This window comes from Tauraco erythrolophus, chromosome 7 (assembly GCF_009769465.1).
Source record: "Tauraco erythrolophus isolate bTauEry1 chromosome 7, bTauEry1.pri, whole genome shotgun sequence".
In the NCBI taxonomy this organism is placed as follows: Eukaryota; Metazoa; Chordata; class Aves; order Musophagiformes; family Musophagidae; genus Tauraco; species Tauraco erythrolophus.
Window position 1 is genome coordinate 22,515,582 of NC_141471.1, and position 21,585 is coordinate 22,537,166.

The 21,585-nt window shown below is 38.9% G+C and overlaps 1 protein-coding gene across 7 annotated transcripts in view; it reads right to left on the reverse strand.

Annotated features, from left to right (window-relative positions):
• Positions 1-21,585, reverse strand: part of CACNB2 (calcium voltage-gated channel auxiliary subunit beta 2) — a 261,118-nt gene that overhangs the window by 69,217 nt on the left and 170,316 nt on the right. For 5 of the 7 annotated variants that reach the window (XM_086615011.1, XM_086615013.1, XM_086615010.1 and 2 more), the window contains exon 3: positions 18,850-18,969. In XM_086615011.1, the coding sequence (XP_086471137.1) occupies positions 18,850-18,969 (120 nt within the window). Of the gene's footprint in view, positions 1-18,849; positions 18,970-19,786; positions 19,856-21,585 lie in introns of those variants that run through there. The other 2 variants (XM_086615015.1, XM_086615014.1) reach the window with 1 other exon arrangement.

Consider the following 21,585-nt stretch of genomic DNA (forward strand, 5'->3'; position numbering starts at 1 on the left):
AATTCCACTGGATTTTCTTGTCCTGTGCATGCTCATATATCTCGAAAGGAAAAGAATAAGAGGAATCTTTTGGGTGAAACGTTGTTCAGTTTTATACTACCAAGAGTTATTTTTAGCTCCTGAAAGTACTAAACGTTCCTAAACAGAAGAATAAAGATAGAGCCACATCCAGAATTCGAGAGGCAAATATTGTCTCTGTCTTTATCCTTTCCATGTATAATGCTGAGGGCTATAAAATCAGAGTCCCGCAAAAATTAATGTTTGCAGCACAGTCCTTTCATTGTTCCTGATTTGCAGGGTAGTGCCAATGACTATGTGAACTTACAGAACAAGTTTGCTGGTTAGAGCCAAGGAAGGCAGTGCCTTTGCACTCAGAGATCCAACTATAAATCAGACATGAAAACATGTTTCACACCATTATTTAGTCATGTTGAAAGGGATATCTACAAAAACATGCTTGATGTATGAACAGCTTAATATCTCCCATTCTCCTAGATTTGCAATCACTGCACCTACTTTTCTATCAAAGGACAACATTGCTCCCTCATAAAAAAAACTATAAGCAAAGTAAGCAGGGCAAGGGAAACTCACTAATAGGAAAGCAAACGTGACAGATATGGCTGAGGTGGCATTATTTGCAATGGTAAATTTCACTTTGAACTATTATAAATGAAATTTCATTTGTTATTTTTCACCAGTCCTAAAGAACATTGTCATTCATAAGCTACCAACTACAGATATGTCTTCTTCCATGTAATACACATGTAGAGTACTGTATTTACCTATACTGCACACACCTCGCAGCCTTTGCTGTCGTAACACACAAACCGGACGAAAACAAATGTTTCAATCTTAAAGCAATCAAACAAAGAATCAAGCAGCAATAGCAATAGTACTCTCATACTGTGGACCAGTGGTCTCCTTCAAGGAAAGGAAAAACTTCAGACACAGAAAGATGATAAAAAAAGTCAATTAACTGCCAAAAAATGTAAAAATAAATAATACCAGTAGAAATCTATTAACAGCCTCTAAACCTTGAAGAAGATACCAACTTCTTGAGAAGCATCCACAGCTGATTTTGAACACACTACCAACAATGTTTTAAGTGGATGACATATGACAAGAAAGAGGTACCAAAAATCAGGACCGCAGCGCTTTCATGGTTTTGGGGCTTCAGTGCTTTAGCATAAGAGACTAACTTAACCTACACTCCAAGCAGTATCACCAGTCATCACCAACTCAGTGTCTTAAAGATGCACAGAAGAACAGCTGCAAGTGTGTGTGGGGTGACTTTAACGTATGTTATCATGGAAGAGATTTTCTTATATTGAAAATCAGGCTCACTAGGAAAGAAATCTGCTTTAAGAAAGGTGAATGGAGGAAACCACACTGAGAAGAAAGGCAGCAATCATTACAAAGCCTAAGTCCAAAAGGCTACTTCACTTCATGTTCAGTCAGCAGTGTCCAGAGTCCACAAAACCTTACGCGAGTCTTGACTAATTCAAATCAATTATATTTTTTTTTATTTCAACAGATTATTCATCAAGCAAAAGCCTCTGTCCTAAAATAAAGGCGAGCACATATTTTATAAAGATATGGAAATAGCTCCTGATTCTCATCTACGAAACATTATGAAACACCAGTGAAAAATTTTCCCTATATCCAGTGAATTCAGCACTGAATCTCAGAGTTGAGGGGGGTGGGGGAGAAGGTTCATGCCTTGAGAGGGAATCCAGACAAGCAAAAGAAGTTGTGTCATATTTGAGATATTTACTGACTACATTTACAGTCTAGTATTCTCTTATGCTATAAAATGGAACTTGTAATTTATTTCATGTGAATTCAGCTTCTTTTTCATACAGGACACCACACAAGTGTGATTTGATGATCTGCTAGTTGAAACATGAGTGGCCAAAGATTTAAGACTTGATATTTGAAAATAAACTAAGTTTATATATATACAGACACACAATTTTAACTCTGGAGATCATGTGTGTCTATCTTTTGAAATATGAGACACATATTAAGTACAACTACTTTTTACAGGTTAAAAACAGCCTAGAGAAAAGACATCCTGGACTTAAAGAAAACGTTTATGACTGTTACAGAAAGGCAAACGTGACGGGTTAAATGTCTGATTTATGAAGAGAATATAAAAAAGCTGTAAGAAAATCATATGAGCGTGCATTTGGAAAGACTTCACACATTTGATGATCCCTTTTCTCACTTCTGGCGAAAAAAAAGAAAGTTCCTGCTCTGTCTCAAGGCAGTTTAATGTTTTAGTTGTGAATTTCACCCAACTTGCTGATTAGCAAACACATGAATGAAGGCAGCTAAGACCCCAACAACTAGACTAGATGTGAAGGGTAGATGATGTGTGCTGTCTACACAGCTGGTTTTATTTCCACAGCTGAGCAGCCAAAGTCTGGTGATGAAAGAATTTCTGCAAAGGAGGTCATATCCTTCCCCTTATAATTTCCTCTCTCCTCTTTAAACTTAACACAAGGCAGCTCTCAAAATTTGCAAAAATGACTACTGTGATGATTGCTGCCTCTTTTTCACGTGTGGCACGCAGCAGCTCCCAGCCCCTCCTCACCCCCTGTATCGCTAACTGCCTGCAGAGATGCTCCAACCAGGCATGGAGCACAGGAGCAGGCTGCCTGGGACTTAATGCACCTCCTCATCACCATGACTAACATGGAGAAATTGAGGAAAAAAAAGGGGAGAGAAAAGAATTAGAAGTCTGAAGAGAGTAACAGGCTAGGTAAAATATACAGCGAGATGGAGAAAATTAGGGTAAAACCACCACCAAACAGAGCTACTGTAGGTGTCCTAAAAAAAAGACGTTGATCTGGATGCAATCCTCTGTTGTAATGAAATCTAGAAAAATCCTCGCGTTTTAGAAAATTAGGACTAGTCAATTTATGTCTACATATAAATGAGCTATCCCCTCTATAAAGTACCTGTTTGAGAAATACAGAGGTAAGTGAGAGGAACGGCCCTGGATCAGATGTCATGTACTGATTATTTATTAAGTGAAGCAGAAGTCTTTTAAAATGTACTTTCAAGGGTATTTTAATAATGAAATTGAACTCTAATACAGAATGTCCTTCAGGACACAGTTTCATGCATACTTTCAATTCTTTTCAGCCAACATTGTTACCAAAATTAAATGCTGTCTTCCCATGACTCCCAAATTATGTCTTCCTGCTCCTGTGCAGCCTCTCTCCTGGTCCCAAATCACAATTTGGATGCCAATGGGGTGAACAGGATCACAAAACCAATACTGCTTGTATCTATTTTTTCTCATTAGGTTACATTTAACTCTAATAGTTCGCAGTTTTATTTCACCATGCAGTCACATAAAAGCTTTTCCAACAACAAGGCCGGACCGCAGCATTCATCTATAGAAAATACTGCATAAAGTTTACAGCATTAACTGATCAGTGCAGTCCAACAAAAACCTAAAATAACTGTGAATTAATTCTGCTTACAAACATGTTTAAATACTGTGCATTTGAATATGTTTCTTTTTTAAATGTATACTTTATTTGGTTGTTGATTTCATGCCTTTTTAAAGTAATTGTGGGATAAAAGCACTTTGCTTCATGGACTACATTTTGACTTCAAGTTGAAAGAATTTCTTTCACTGTGTAATGTGCAGAAATTCGCTGCAGCCTATTAACAATCAAGTAGACTTCTTTCACAGTCAGTCCAGGCTCATTTCTTTACCTGTATCTATTATTTGCATATATACATTATAAATGTAATAAGTGCCTCCTTTGATAGGCATTCTAAACTGATCAGAGTAATTCTGAAAAATTGCAAAAGCTTATCTGCTAAGTTCTACTCTAACTAGGCTAAATATAATGACTAAGCCCAAGCTTGAATACAGAATTCGTATCATAATTTAAACATTCAACAGTAAACAAAATATGTTACTCAAAACTGGCTTTCTGCATATGCAGCCTACCACCTCACAACTTTAGGGAAAGTGGGAGTGATTTAGGGCCCATTTAATACATGACAGATTTTTTTTCTTTTAAGTTCTAGAATGATACTAAAATATACTTCTCCTATTCCTCTTAATTTGACTCTGAGATGAAATAATACTTTAAACATGAGGTACATTACTAAACAGGTCTATTAAATTTGCTTTGTAATAAAGTTGATCCAAGGAACTCTCCCTCTAATGGGGCTGAAACCAGGTCCCAAAGCAGCTGGCTGGAAGCAAAACGGTGTGTCAGTGTGGGTCTAGTCATCATCTGCTGGCCATAGCTGGCTTTTTGCATGCCAGTATGAGTTGGCTTTTAGCAAGGTTGCTAAATCTTTGAGTTGCTGGTCAGGGAGTGCAAGCAATTTAAATCTTTCCCATCTCTAAAAGCAGATTCTAGTTGAATCCGGTGTTAAAGCTTCTGTTCGTTATCCCAGGGGGGAAAACACTGAGGAAGCATGTGTTGGGACTCAGAACCAAACAAAAGACGAGAAGATCAGAAACATATACAGAACGCTCAATGAACATTTGTGAGATTTTATGCCCTCTGTCTCCTTCCAAAATGAAATAACTTTCTGGACACACAGAGTGCCTCAGACAGTGTGCAGTGAACCACATGTATTTTGTACACCTACTGACAATGTCAAACAATATTTGGCATTGGAAGACACCATAGATACAACTCAACATAAACTATTGTCAATATAGGCAACATGCCATCATACAAACAGGTCTACTTGTGCTGAGAAACTCAAAGCAAACACGTAACAAAATGTTTGCAAAGGATGAGCAAGGCACAAGCGTTAACACTTTCCAGTACATGTGCATTTTATGCAAGAGAGGTATGACAGAGGCAGTGGCTTGTTTACTATAATTATTTTAACTCTGTTTTCTATTTTTTATTATCCTCTCTTTTTTATGAGGGTCATCCAAAATCAGTACATGCTTCAGTCTGACTGGAGACAGTTGATATTCAAAGGGCTGTGAAATAGCTAAAGAAGTGCAGAAACAGTCTGAGCTTCAACAGAGCTCTATGACACCCTGAAACACCACTGGCCACCACACCCAGCACTCTCTTTAATAAGATAGAGTGACCAATGCATTGTAGCAGAGATGCTGACTGCAGTAATACAGTGTTTAGTACCCATCATTTGGCATTTGACAGCTAATTAGAGAAGTCTTACTCTCCACGCACGAAATTTCTTTGGGTGTTATTCAACTCACTGCTAAATTTGAGTGTTATGCAAGGACATGTGCGTCCCCCACCTCTGCAAAAGGTTCATCTCCTGTGCTACTTGATACTGATTTCACACAGAGTCCAGCGTTTGCTAAAGCTGTTTCTGTCCTTAATATAAAGCAACATACAGCAGCTACTCAATGGATGCTAAAAGAAATCATGCACTTAATTTGCTGGGTCTTCAACAGTTTCTCTTCCTTTTACTGTACTGAAGACCTCATACTTCACTAGAAGATCTCAAACCTTTTACAAAAAGTGAAGAACCTAGGTCACAAGGAATACTAAACGTACTGAAAATGCTAATAAAAAATAACTTAAAGCCTTTTTACTTCAGAAAAATCTACTACAATAATGAGAAATAAAAAAGAATACATTTTTAAGGTTCAGAGTTCTGCAATAAATGACAAAATTCTACAAAAACATATTTTGACTCTCTTGAAATGAATATGAGTGACTAGACTGCTTATTTAGATTTATATTCTTTGAACAAGATAAATTTGGGGTCTTAGACCTTGAGTAGCTGGTTAACTTACTAGTTAAATTCAAACAATATGTTTTGAACTGCCTCAAGATGTCATAAGACATTATCTTCTACTTGCATTCAAAGTTCTCCCACTGAAAAAAGAGCATCAACAGATTTCAGTAATTTGATAAGACCTCCTTCACCTCTTACCTCCACCTAAGCTTTCAACTTGTTAGAAAATGTGTTAAATAAGTTAAAGAAAGAAAAAGACCAGGACATTCAAACTTGTTTCTGCCAAAGTATTCAATAGATAATATTAGATTTTATCCAAGCAGAATGGCTTTGTAAGATGACTGAAAAAACACCTTGAGTAAGAGAAACAAATTTAACTCTTTGCTATATATCAAGAGAAATGGTGCCTAACCTGGGTCTCTCATATTTCTCACAAATGTTTGGATACTTCTTAGCCCTGAATTGGAAGAGGGATCAGCACATGAACTTTTCTCCAGCAGCATTAATGCCACATAAATCCTCGTGTGCACTTTGTAACTTTATTTCTTTTACTTCTACTTCAAATATTCAAAACAAATCCACTAATTTCATCAGGGGAAAAAATTCTTTGTGGGTTTTGACATGGAGGTTCTTGAGTTAGCTGTGGTTTAGAGAAATTTCCAAAAAGAAATTAGTTTATTGATGAAAATCAAGACTTATTTTTCAGAGCTTTTGAAAAGAATCGGCATAGTATTTTTTTATAACGTCTAGAGCTTGATGCTATAATTATATGGATAAACAGAACCTGAACAGACCGTATCATAGCAATACTGCCATTGAATATATAAGCACCTAAATGAACCATCTCACAAAACAACCACACGCTTTCTGCAACATTTCAAAGAAACGGATTTAGGACTTAAATTTATTTTGTTTTGTATACACGCATAAGAAACTTGACAATATCAGTAAAACATTAATTTTTTATTGCTTTTCAAAAAGAGAAGCGTCCCTGTGTTCACAATCAATAAGATTTCTACTGTTAATACACACATGATGAATTTTAGTTTCACACAAACATTTGAGAATGAGATATAGTTATGGCATATTTAGTAGCCTTCATCTTTGCAATTCCAGGCTCTCATAAAGGAGTTTGCTTTAGTGAGCATGGTTTATTGCACATAGTGGTTTTTTTTTTTTTTCTGAAAAAAGACCACTGCGGTGAGAGCTTCAAATCAGGATTAAAGCATACAGGGAGAATCTGTGGGAAGTCATGTACAAGGACAAGCATTCATGGTGCCTAGAATTAATGATCATAGTTTCAAGATTATTCAGTGATGAATAAAACACATTAAAAAAGTATTAAAAAATGTCTTTGCGATGACATGAAAGATGCATGCAGGATGGTATTGATATTATATGTTCCAGCTGTTGAATTATGCTTGTCTTCGTTCCCATGTGAGTGTGCAACAGTTCTACAGTAACGGCAACCAACATCATGTGCCGCTGTATCAGAAACCAGGATCAACGGTAGGTTAAGAGCAAGATCCTACCCTGGATAGGAGAAGATGGATTTCTCAGCTGAAAAGGGTACACGTACTTTTTCAGTCTCATGGTGTGGAGCACTCAGTCTCCATCCACGTTCCCATGCCAGAGCACGCTGCTGCCTATGAGGCTGCACCGCGCTCACTGGGGTTAACTGACCTGGCTTAGACATAGCCCTACCAAAATTAATGAACTGAGAAGCTGTGGATAGAAACTTCTTAAACTAATGCATTGAAGCCAAAGCCACTACCATGAACCTACATTGCCAGAGAGACGTGGCACAATCAAAAGGTGTGGAAAAAAGACTGTCGAGACTAACAAACGTAAACGAAAAGTTTGGTCTTTCAAACCTGCTCAAGAACATCAACATTCAACTCCCTGTATCTCCTCCTTCCCACCAGATTTTCTTCAAGCTGAATCACAGCACAAGGCTGTGTGAATCAATCCACATTATGTCTCTTCCCTTCCAAAACAAATTTGCCCCATTTACCCTTCCCTAATCCCCCCCTTGTCTTCAGGCCTGTAACTCGGTCATAGGCTTTCAAGAGAAACTCTTGGTTTTTGAGTTTTCCTTGGAGGTTTTACCCAGCACTGAGCCTAATGCCAAGATAAGCTCTTGCTCTGGAAGGCAAACAGCAAGGATACAGTTATTTGGTGGGTGATTTAATCTGGTGATTTAATGCTGAGAAGAGTTTAAAAGTAGGTGTAAGGAATCTTTTTCTTTCTGAGGAACAAGTAAGGTTTTCAACTGCGTTTGAGTTCGCACACACAGAGCACATCCACACCAGCACAGCTCTACAGCTTTATCCTTACAAGATGGGAAGCACCCATCTGCTTTGTCACAAGCTGCTGGAGTTATCTGGGTCCCCAGGTCACTGCTGGCAGAGCTGGGACAGGCTCTAGCAACGCTCCTCTTCCTCACTCTCCTGCCAGGGCAACTGATGCCACATCCCCGTGCCAGCAGCGGGCAGCTGGAGCACCAGGAGGGGCTGCACGGGAAGGCAGCCCCACACTCAGCCCCGCCAGACCAGGGTCACTGAACACACTGGGGCCACTAGAAAGGCAGAAAACAATAAGCGGTACAGCAGAGCACCTCCATGGTGGCTCTGTGCTACATCTCAACTGGATTAAACTACCAGGAAACACCAGGAGAGGAGGTGAGGAAATCTGTACTTTGTGATGGTTAGTCACTTGCCTCGCTGCAAAAAGGAATAAAGGGTCAGAATAATGAAAGAGCTGGGATAAATGTAGTAAGTTCCCTTACAGCTCCTCTGGGAAGGATGCTTTCAGATGTAATCTGACTGCTACTAAAGTCAGAAATACATTTGCCTTTCCAATTACTGCCATTTATTACTGCTGATTATTAAAAGCAACGTGTGCAGCTGATTGGCAAGATGGCAGGTACTCCGTGTTTCTTTTCATTTTTATTTCAGTCAGCCAGAGGTGATCGTGAGTTATAGTAACCCCAAGTGCTTTGTGTTTGTCTATTTTACTGCAAGTGAAGTACCAGAATCCAACAACTTTTCCAAAACTCAATTTCCAAATAATTGGCAGAATGGATGGAGTCAAAAAGCAGCAGGCACATCTCTTCTCTCACTTCAACATTCTGACATCTCCAGTCAAAATAATCAAAGCAGCTGCAGCTTGATCCTTCATCTTCCTTTTCAAGATATTTTTCCCTTCACTTTTCCTTCAGTCACTGGTTGGCTTGCAGATCAATAACACAAGTATATTTGCACAATAAAAACCCAAACCACAGGCTGCATCCCTGCTTTCCATCCTTGTCAAATGCAAATCTATTCAAAATACTGAAAACAAGGCATCAGTGGATTTTGGATTCCAGATATAATAAACAATAAATCACCTTGAAAACAGGTATCTATCTGATGAGATTCCCAAAACGAGAATAAAGGACAGTCTTGTTGATATGTATTTTAGTCATATATTTATCTGAAATATTTTGTTTTACCACCAATGTACGACTACACTTTTCCAAGAAGAAAAAAAGAAAAAAATTTACACTCATAAGCCAAAATGGGTTAAGCTCTTAGCAAAGAAAGATGATTTTGTAAGAGTTAGAAAGTTGGGAAAATTTTATATCTCTAAACATTCATCAAGAAAAGATGCAAGAAGAAAGTCTCACTTCTTAGAATAAGCAAATGAGAAGTTCGCATTTTAATGCCACTAGTTGGAGGTAACCAAAAGAATTAAAAAAAAAAAGTAATACAACAATTATAGTATGCTAAAATTACCTAAATAAGAGCAGAGAGGAGACTGAGTAAAGTAAAGCTGGAGATAGTAAAGAAAAAGAAAATGGGAGAAACCTTCAGATTATCTCCAGCAGTATTAGTACCATCTGAATTGTTTGCACAGTTGTACTGCTTGATATTGTACCACTTCAAAAAAACTTAGGTAGCATTTGCCTGTGTGTTGCTATCAACAAACTTAGATTTAAATAAAAAAATCCTGGATGAAAATATCATATTTCTCTATTTAGCTAGTAGGAGAAAGTTTTTAAAGAAAAATAACTGCAACAAGTAATGCTTCAATGGGTAGACTCATGGAATCATAGAATGGTTTGGGTTGGAAGGGACCATAAAGATCATCTAGGTCCAACTCCCCTGCCATAGGCAAGGACACGTTCCACTAGATCAGGTTGCTCAAAGCGTTACCCTGTCTGGCCTTGAACACTTCCAGGGATGGGGCATCTACAACTTCTCTGGGCAACCTGTTCCAGTGCCTCACCACCCTCACAGTGAAGAATTTCTTCCTTAATGTTTAATCTAAATCTATCCTCTTTCATATTAAAGCCACTGCCCCTTGTCCTATCCCTACACACCCTTGTAAAAAGTCCCTCTCCAGCTTTCCTGTAGGCCCCCTTTAAGTACTGGAAGGCTGCTATAAGGTCTCCCCAGAGTCTCCTCTTCTCCAGGCTGAACAGCCCCAACTCTCTCAGCCTGTCTTCATAGGGTCTGTCTCAGCTAAAGCATGTCACCTAAAACTTACATGTTATGATTTCACATCAGATCCGATTGCTTACTTCCTTGCTGTAAGAACTGAATTTGTTCAATCAAGTAAAAGTAAAACTAGGTAGTTGTAAAATTGTATGAGTAGAACCCATTGTATACATTTAAATCACAAAAATGGAGGGAGAAGGGTAAATGGATATCCATCCTTCCACGAAGGATAAATATGTTTAATCTTTGATATTTTGTTGCAGCCCAAAACACACTTTAATTTAAGATTGATTTTAAAGGTATAAAATAGAGGGTTTATGCATTGAATATTCCATATCATATTGTATTTGGAAATACAAACCAGGTGAGTATGAAATGCTGGAGGAAAATGTTAATACAGAGTTGGAGGCTAAATGTAGACAGAAGGTGTTCAAAGGTTTCTGTAGGCTCCACAAGTGAATGCTAGAGCAAGTTCATGCTATGTTTCCTACTCTAGGGTGTGCGTTGGCTTTACACAAAATATAGATGAAAAGATAGCAGGAAAGCAACCTGCCTCAGTGGAGGCCTTTCTGAATCTTCATTTTTAATTACTTTCTCTCATACTACGAATTATGCAGAATCCAGACACTTTTCATAGTTCAAGTTGAGTTTTACACTTAGAATGTTCTTAACCTAGGAACACAGAGCATCTTTCTGCCAGGTACAGCAGGTTTACTTTGTGCACCTACTGATTTCTCTTATGTTTTACACAACCAGTGACTAGTTTATGTAACTAATGTTAAATTTTCCAAAGGAAACGTTTTTGAATTGGCATCAGGCTAATTTTGTAGCAAAGCACTCTACTGCTACCTATAGTTAGAACTCATTGGTATCTTGTGTGTAATGTTATAAAAAAAGTTGTAATTATGAAAAAAAAAGATTATTTTTGAAGCTTCCTTCCATTACTTTTTCTTCTGATTAAGTATAAAACCAAAACTACAGATAACTGTAATTTTGTTTTTTCTTCATGCCTTTTTTTTGGGAGAGGGGGCTTGTGAGAAGGGAGGGAATTCAGATCTTTGCCAAGGACTCAAGAACTGTACCTGGGGGTTTGTTTTTGTTTCAGATGACAAGTACCTGCCAGATGACAGTACCACCTGACACATCAGCCAGGTGTCCGTTCTAACAGAGATCAGGTTAGCTCCTAAACTGGTTGGAAAACAACCACTTCAGTATAACAGCAGAAACCATAATGCTTTTGCTGTCCAAAGTAGTCTTTCTCCAAGACACTGCACCACATCAGGTGGGTCACTGCTAGCTAGGGCATCTCTGCAAGGTGAGCCACTCTTGGCTGCACCAAAATCCTTAATCCATCTCATTCCTGCTTCCAAAAAGCCCACGGCAGTCCACTACCATCTCTGATCACAGGATAACTTTGTTCTCTGATAAAACCCTTCTATTTCCTCACAAGTTAATCCTTTGGTACAACAGTTCTCCCTGCGTATGAAATAAACACTTTACGGCAGGAATTTACCAGCTGCAGAACATAAATGGCCATTTCAAGTCAACAGTGATAGTTATCTAATACATGCAGACATATATACAAATGTGTATCCACATATACACGTATGTGTATATAGATATATATAAGGCATGCATATATGTATGTAGAGGCACACACAGATATAAACACAGATCCAGATACACAGACATTTAAAAACCTGTATTTTACTGAACTCAAGAGTAACTAAGAGCCCTAACGCTTGTGTAAACCTGCATCAGCAATGCCCACCTTGAAAACATCTTACAAGTACATATTTAATTTTAGAAAAATAAAAAGATTTTAAAAATACAACCCCTTGAAAAATCTCCAGACAGATTCTACATTAAGCTGGAACTGAAATGGGAACTATACTTCAATCATATAGAGTAGAAAAGATAAAATTATGTATATTATCCCCAAAATAGATATTACAGATGCAAAAAGCTCAGCATTTACCTTAAGGTAATACAAACATTTTAGCTACCTTTAACAATGCCCTGTGGCCTGAAATCCTATTTTCTCCTCGATTTTTGAATCGGTATTCTCTTTTAAGTAAAAAGACACGTTAACCACTTAAAAAAACATGGCATTCAGATAGCTGGACCAGCTGCTGAGGAAAAGTGAAGCTCTGGATTACAGCATACCATCTCAGCTGTTGGCAAAAGCAAATCAGACCCTGTAACTGGAAATTACTTTTCTTGGAGTGACCAGCAGCCTCTACCCATATCTAACATCAGCAAAAGTGCTCACCTTTGTGCCAGCCTGAGCAGCCTGCAAAGGTGTATCTTAATCCCTCCTTTCCCAGAGTCCGTCTACTACGCTTACTCTTCACCGGTCACAGAGAGCATCCCCAAAGCCGCTTCTCATCCTCTTGTATGATTCCCACGACCTTCTGCAGCCTCCGCTGAGCCCCATACCAGCATCTGGCCTGACACCCGGACCCACTGGTCACCGCCACCCGAGCACACATACTCTGCAGCTGGGCTCAGCAGCCACAGGTAGGAGGTAGCATGTGGCTGTCACCACGTACAGCTGGCCAGCAACAGGTGCATCACGGTCTGGGAACCTCTGCTGTAACCTCTGCAGTGCCAGCCATGCAGCAGAGGCTCATAGCTAACAGGTCATGGATGCCACGGGGACCCGAGGGAGAAGGAGGAGAAAGAAAACGTCTGGGTGAGGATTTAAGATGTGGGTGTTTGTACCTGGCTTATAATGCTTACTTTGGTTAAAAACCATTTCTTCAATGCTTATTTTAATGAAGAATGGATTTAGTTTTACAAACAAAAGGTAACGTTTGTATTAACTGCCCTTTATACAGGAATTTGAACATATGGACAAAATCAGAGCAAAGACATCTCGTCAAAGAAGCGAGCAGGTATGTGTGAAAGCAGCAGGTGAGAGCAGGCAGGGGAGCAATGCTCGTCCTCAGGACTTTTTCTCAGTATTGTCTCTCTATTCCTCAGACAATTTATCTTTTTTTTGCTGATTATTTCAAGAACGTTAGGATACTCTAGGATCTATATGCACTCAGGTACCTAAATTTAGGTCGTGTTAATATCCCTCCACTTTTTTCTTTTCACTCACATCCAAGAAGCAAAAGAGGAAAGAGTACTTAAGAAATTGATTTGATCACTCTGTAATCATAGTATGAATGGGAGATGACAGATGTTTCTTAATTAGAGAGGGTACTGTTTCTGGAGCATTTGATTCCAGGTTACATGAGAACCCGTTGGAATAAACAATTCCAGCCCTCAAACAATGCAGCTCAACAGTGAGAATGGATAAACTGTTCAGGGAAATAATTGACATAATGACAGGCACTAGTGTAGAACAAATGTATACTCTTAAAGTGAAGATAAAATAGATTATGAATATAAACAAGAAAAACCTATAGGTCACAGACAGCAGTATAAAGGGAGCTGCTTTATGTCTCAACGTTACTGTCCTAAGAAAAAGCAGCAGAAACGAATGAAGACAATGAAGAAAAAGAGTATCTGTAACCTGATTCGAGCAGATCCAGGAATGCAGAACTCGCCTCCAGCTAAGCAACCACCAGATCTGCAACTGTACTTTTGGATCAACAACTCATTTATTTTCAGCTAGACTACAGTTCCAGCTCCCATGCAATCCCAGCTAATGTCACGTGTCAGAATTGCTATCTAAATGATGACATGCAATGGAAGTATTCTAAAACAAAAGGGCAAACGAGAAGAAACCAAGGAAAAAATATTACCACACACAACAGCTAACACAAAGTACTATCCTATGTTGCTATGGCTTTGGGTGCTGTCCAGCACCACTGTGTTCCCGTAACTGACGGAAAATAGAAAGAGTCTCTGTGATGGAACAAGCTGACATAATAAAAGGACACACATCAAGGTGATGGGCACTTCTGGTCTGTCAAAAATGCTACTGCAGCTTAAGTAGACATACCTTAACTAGCTTTGCAGCTGCCTGCTAGCAGCATGGGGTCATTCAGAGGCTGTGAAACCTGTCTGAGAGTGAATAAATACTTAAATAACTAGTCTTGGCACACTACACTGGATAATTACATCTGACAGTCTTTTTCATGCCTTCAGCCTTGCAGGGATATGTAGGCATTATCCCAGCCTGCTACACGTTTCAAAGCTGTGGTGCTCAACTCGTGCATGGAGGCAATGCATTACACTTGAGACACTGCATTACTACTCACAGTCACAAGCCATTGCCAGTCCTACAGCACACGTCAAGAAAGCAAAACACAACACCTTATATTATTGCCTAAGAGCCAACGAAGGGATGGCTGAGATCAAAATTTCAGTGGTTCACTCTCTTAACGTAAAATGATTTAAAAGGCACTTTAAACTAGGACTATGATTATTTCAAGTTTTAACAAACTCCTAAAAGGATGCCAGCAGTAGTGCGTTAGGTGGAGTGCAAACAAAGCAGAGCTGAGAGGAACTGAGATTTCCTATTATGGACACGTTTACTGACTTCTGGAAGGCCACGCTCTGACTTTGACAGCCATTTAAGAAGTTTCAAGACCAAAGGGTCTTGAGTTCAATCCTTAACAGAGAACAAAGAGTATAGGGCTGTCCTTTAATCTCCGGTGAGAAACAGAACCTGGACTATTAACTGGCACGTTAAGTAACCAAGGTACTTGAAATAACTGAAAAAAATTATTTCATTTTCAAAAACACTGAAAATATTCTATACCTCTCATTTGAACATTGTTTCTGTATAATGAGCTGTAACACCATGGGAGAAAAAAAAAGAAGCAAAACCTAAAAATTTGAAGAGAAGAGACTGCAGAGAAGAAAGAAGTTACTCGTTCAGAAAGGAAGAGGCTTAGGGACCACCTGACTAATGGTATTCCAGTCAAAAACTAGTTCATAATGTATGATGTGCCTGAGGCAAAATAAATCAACAGAATATTTGAATTGATTTTACCAGCAGTGCATAGGGCTAAAAATCACTACTGAAGTCTCCTTTCTTATGTACAAACTTTAGCTCATTTAGTATTGAATTTTAAGGTCTCACTAATACTCATACCTCCCAGTTTTCCTTTGATCTCAACCCTCTCATTCAGTGCAATATTTTAAGGGATAATTAATTGAATACTTGTGAGCAATGGAGCAAAAAAAATCTTTAATTACTATCATTTATTTTCACTCCTCACTCTTCAAAATTAAAAAGCTTTTTTTCCTGTAGAAATGATAATTTTTAAAATACTAACACTAAAAGCGATTAATGTCCTTGGACTTCTTATTTATTTTTGGCTTAGGAATGCTTAATATTCATGTTTTTATGGAAACAGGAAATTCAATAAAATATCAGTAGAAGTCCTTAGATTTGGGCATTATTAGGGTGCCCCACTCAGCCACAATGCAGGTCTTTTTATCCTAGAGACAGTTACATGCCATGGACTATGAGGAGAATTCCCAGGAAACCCTCAATGCCTTGAAAGTTTTTTATTCTTTTTTTATTTTTTTTTTTTAAATATCCCTAAACAACACCCAATCTCTCTGCATTTGCACTGCTAAACTGTTCCAACTAAGAACATTCTATCTCAGCTTTGAGCTTAACAGCTTCATTTGAAGATTTGTCTCCCCTGGGAATAGCTGCTGGCCTGCAGGCAGCCTCATCAGTTGCCTCTTAATTTTCCGTCCCTGGACAACTCCGTACACGTGCCCGTGGTCCTACCTTCCTTACAAGAAGTCACATGCCAGAGTGAGTCAGCAAAAGATGCTTAACCATTTTCCAGAGAAGCAATGGTTGTATAAAATCAATCAATAAATAAAAATGGCCAGAATGCGTATTTTCTTATAAGCTGTTTTGGTTTTATTTTCCCTGTTTGGATACGTTACCAGATATGCATATTATAGTCTGGCTTCATGTTACACAAACACTTAGAATCCATAAAAATCCAAATTTAAAAATCTTAAAATCCTCCTAAGAATTTGTCACTGTGTGCTTTATTACTATATTTTTCTCTCCAGTTTAAGGTGTTTTCCCTAGCTGTAAGGAAGGAAAATGGATGTCATTACACTGTTTTCATTAAGTGCATGACACAGTTCAACAGTTTTTTTATCTACCCTTAATTCACTATCATTTTCCCTCTACCGCTGCATTATTCATGTATGTCATCCTCCCCTAATTCCTGTGACAAATACAATTGTGATGACTTTATTTAGGATCAACACTTCTACTCACAATATTAAAAGGCAAAAAGTTAAAGCAGCTGCGTCACTCGGCCAGGGCGAAGCGAGGCAGCCACGGGGAGCAGGCAGCGAAACCTGCTGCCTGCGGGAGACAGGTCTGGGTGCACACAGCAGCCAGGCAGCGCCAGGGTACTGCCTCATTAATTTTACTGTGTTTCAGGGAGGTGAAGGACTGAATCACCAATAAAGGCAGAAAAGCACACTCTGTCATATTTCAGACCTACTGCGTGAGGTTTGATTTATGTCTTCTTAAACATGTATTTACAATTATTAATTTATTTATTATTATACTATATGTAAGCATATATTTCAGTTAATATTACTAATTTAATTATTACATTAAATATTACACTACTATAGCCACTACGTTAAATTATGTCCCTATATTACAGCCCTCAATGATTTTTGACTTTTGACTCGAGAAACGAAACTGCTAATGTAGTTCCAGCTTTAACTCATTTTAAAGCACAAGTGATCTACATATTTCTTTTTGTGTTTTCTATATGACTGGAATTACCTATTGTTATAGCACGTTGATTTTGGCAGTGCCTTTGCTACTTTGACTGTTCACAAGTTGTCTTACAGTTTCAGACAGTGTCAGACCTAGAGACTATATCTTGTGCCAGCTGGAGTGAGAACATTGCTTTGATGTATAGAAATACTTTTTAAAAGTCAGGGTCTGCTAGCAGTTTCTCTACAAACTACAATGGCAGCTGTGCTAGAGGTCATGAATATTACATAAGGGCTGTCCATGCATTTAAGCCAGCATCAGTAAGCCAAATTCCCATAGCAACACTCGCATAGATTTACTCATCGCTAAGAGATGCATCAGTTCAGCAGCAAGTGCTGTACTGCTACTCTGATTAGCCTGCAAGATATTATTACTTCAACTCTTCTTTTAAAGATTGCGCATTTACTGATAAAATTCAACACTTCACCTGAATTCCAGGGCAGCCTTTATTACCTTCTCTAAGAGCACAATAATCTCAAACTAGCAAAAAGCAACCCTGATAAAACTGAAACTCCTGATTATGACCAGCAACATCTCTAAGATACAAGGTGGAAGGGAAGAAGCGGGCTGCTTCTGTGGCATTTCTGCTATACTGATCCCAGGACAGCAGGACCCAACTTCAAAGAGATGTTCAGCATCTCCTACAGTTGGCAAGTTCCAACATCTCATTAAAAAGCTGCTTTAGGAGCTCTTATTAAATATTGCTCAACAACTACATTCTAAAAAAAATAAAAATCTTTGGCTTCCCTGTTCAAGTGTTCTGGCTTGATGAATCTGTCTGCTTGTGCATTACAGTACTGTACTATTTATGGAGTTGGCCCTCACTATATCATCAGGTGCATAGCTCAGTGATCTGGACTCGGGAATTTCTGAAGAACTCTCGTAAAACAGGTGGTGTAAATGGGCAGAGGCAAAGCTGGCAGCAGAAAAGTAAACAGAATGGGAGACGGAAGGGAGATAGGGAAATAAAAAACAAGGTAAAATGGAGGAGGGGAGTCGGAGAGAAAGTCAGAGGGAAATGTAGATCAGGTAGATCTGAGAAGGGATGTCAATAGCATATTTAAATACTTACAACATAAGATATGAAAATGGAAAACAGGTCTTGGAGAAGAGTAATACATTGAGATTTGGCAGATGGCATACAGAAAATAAAAACTGGAATGAAGCGATAAGTGAATGATAACAAATAAGATGAGCCTGATATTTACAGGTACAATAGTATTTAGAGACACAGCATGTATGAAAGAAAAACAAGCCCATACCCTTTCACTGCTAAATCCCTCACTGTCTTAAATGCATCTCGTGGAAAATACATAAACACAGAGCAAGAATCTAAAGATCATTTAGTATTTCCTTGCTAAAATGTTACTTTTTGCGAGGAGTATGGAGATAGAAGTCTTAACAAGTCCTAAAGCATATTACTCACAGGGTCATTTAACACACAAACTGTAAAGAAAGTCAATGAAGTCTTCAGGAAAAAAAGACCTTTGCAACAGACACTCTCTGTTTACATATGACTTGTAGGGACTGATCCTGCATTGAAAGAAGACACATAGGATAACTGAGGGCTGATTTCTAGATCCAAGTTTTGAGTGCCATAGTGATTTATGGGCAAAAGTCCATGAACATATTCACTACAAACTCAAAGCTTTGACCCTATACACTGCAAATAAATTGGTATATTCAATAAAAGAAGTAATGCACACATTAAAATAAGATCATTCTGAAACACACAAGCCAATCAAGTGCCTTTTATGGAAAGCTGATTCTAACTGATTTTTCTTCGAAAATTTATTTCCTACTGTTGTCCGGAAAATCTTGACAAGAGGTCTCTTAGCACATTAAAAACACATCTATCAGTAAAGGATGAGATGACAGTCTTTTAAAGCTGAACATTTTATGAGTCTGTGACATGAAATAACACCTTACCTTTGCTTTTTCCAGCTGTGCCTGGGCCTGTCGCTCTGCCTCTCTCCGTACTGCTTCCCTGTCTTCTTCCAGAGATACATCTGAATCAGATGGACGGCTGGTGTAGGAGTCCGCCGAACCCTGCACAAGGAAAGGAAAAATAATGTCACAAGTTGTTTTGGTATTAAAAAAAAAAAAGTGTTTATACACCTTGCCTTTTCTCTTACTTCTGTACACCCTTGAAAAGAGAATAACTGCCTAAAAGGGAAAGCCACTTAGTAAAAGCAGATCTAGGTAAATATTTTCTTCTGGAGACTTTCCAAAAGCACAGGTGTCTTCCCCAGTGTTTTATTTCCTGCACTATCCCCCTGCTTTTATTTGTGTGCTTTTCAGCAAGCAGAGCCAGTTACTCTGTAGCAGTGGTGCAGTGCAGGGCTGAAGGACACACAGGAGCTTCAAGGATGGCTGCATAAAAATTAAAACTCTAAACAGTGACATATTAGCAAGGAAACAGATATTTTTATAATCAACATGCAAATTCAGTATCAATAATTACGATTACACAGTACCACCACTAACAGATTTAACCTCTGCTAACCATTTTTATTTTAGAGCAACCTCTTTACCTGACACACTTTCCCCACCAGAACTGCAAATGGCTCATATCCATCTCTGCCCCTCAGCAAAACATGCAAATGACCACAAATCAACTTCCAACTAATAAAATCCGTCTGGACTCAACACATGTCCCCATATCGCCACAATGGAAGCAGCCACAATGCCAGAACAGCTCTATAAATAATGACAGCTCTGCTTTCCCTCTGCATCTCCCCGCACACAAAACAGAGTTCTGCTAATTCAATCAGAATGAAAACAACTGTCCTCTCCTCACCGTCTTTTGCCCCCTCTCTCTCTGCAATATACATAACATATGCCAATAATGAAACATAGGGCTTACACAGATATCAGAATTCTTCAGACGTCCTCCTTTGGCTCTTTTCAGAAGCCTGATCCAGGTGGCCTTCATTAGCCAGACAGCTCAGTTATTGTCCGCAGCTGCAGCGCCCGGCACTGATCTCATAAAACATGTGCACACTGAGCACTGCAGAATCACTGCTCCTTTCCTATCCATGCTCTGCTGCGAGAGCCTTCTTTCTCTTCCCTCTGCCTTTCAAGCTTGCAGCCTCACTGTTTCCAAGTATTCTACTGCAAGTCAATTCTCAAATTTTCTCATGCCAGTTAAAAAAAAAAAAAAATTAAAAAAAAATCCAAAACCACCCCCAAAAATCCACACCACCTCCAAAAATCTCAGCTTGAATAATAGAAAGGTAAAATAAGCCAGGCTTCAGGTCAGTGTTGTGAGAGATGCTTCAATTGATCATAAACTGAGATCGATCACAGAAAAACACCTAGGGCTTTTTCCTTTCTTTTTGGGGGGTGGATTTGGCTGTTAAAAATAGTGCTTATAAAAGAACCTTTTAAAATCCTGTGCAAAATGTATTCAGTGACATTTGCAAGTGCAAAGTTCATTTCATCTCCTCCTAGATTGGCTGGGGGTGGGGTAACAGGCTGTTCATATCACTGGGCATGCTCCATATGTGCAGCCTTTTACGCAGATGCTCGCATCACACCGGGTTGTTAGCCTATGCCAAATTGCCATTTTACATCTCAAGGGTAAACAGCTGGAAAACGCAAGGTCCCTGCGAAACTGGAAGAGCTGGTACAGCGTCTCGCTCCTGTCACGTACGTCTGCTGCGAGCCACATTTCCCTCGGCCGCTCAGCTCTGTCGCGCAGCGCTTCCCTCCGCCGCACAGCGCTCCGCTCCGCTCCCAGCTCTCTTACAGAAACGTAAATCCAAAAATATGCCTGTTGAGCTGGAATTTAACCCCCTAGTTACTGCTTATGTTATTCTGACATTAGCAGAGGAAAGAAGCAAAGAATAACTGCAACATAGCACTCAACACATAAATATTAGATCCTAATATGGCAAAAGCCAAACAAAACATCGCATTTCTATATTCTGCTTTTCAGAGTCACCCTCTATCCTGTCATAAACTGACATGGGAATAATATACTAAGGTGTGGTTTTCTAGGGCACTTACAATTCACTGACAGACATGCAACATTCCAGTTGAAAAAGATCACTGCAGCTGACTGCAGTGCCTGCCTTTGGTGTAAATTCACAATTACAAGAAAAATAGAGAATAGAGATTACAGCTGAGAACAGCGGTCGTGCACATGTTGTAGTATGTCACCATGTCCCAGGAAGAATCAAATCCTGCCAGGGTCTGTGTCTGTGAAACAACGAAATTGCCCCATCCCAAGTGATGAAGCAGCCTACATTTAACCACTATGTCACTAAACTGACAGTTTAAAACAAAGGTAAATTCTAATTTTCCAAATGTTTTGTTTCTTCCTTCCTGAAGCCCATAATAGTTACAGTATAGAGTTTAATAAGCGGTCTTTGAACTGACATCAAGAAAATTACTCTCCAAAGGATATTTTGCTTATGGGAGCCCAAATACATCTGTAATGATCTTCCAAAACTAAACTGCCTACTGAGCTAAAGTAAAAGGAGTAGAAAATAAAATACTCTCAGAATTTTCTTGAATTTTTTGAAAAATCTTATCCTTTAGGAAAATACCCAGAGGCCCTGTAACCTCCCCAGACCCTTTCAAATTTGGCTATTCTTTAAAATTTCCCTTTGCCACAATTTCTGACACAGCTCTCCAAAGGCTACAGCGGCAAAAGATGAG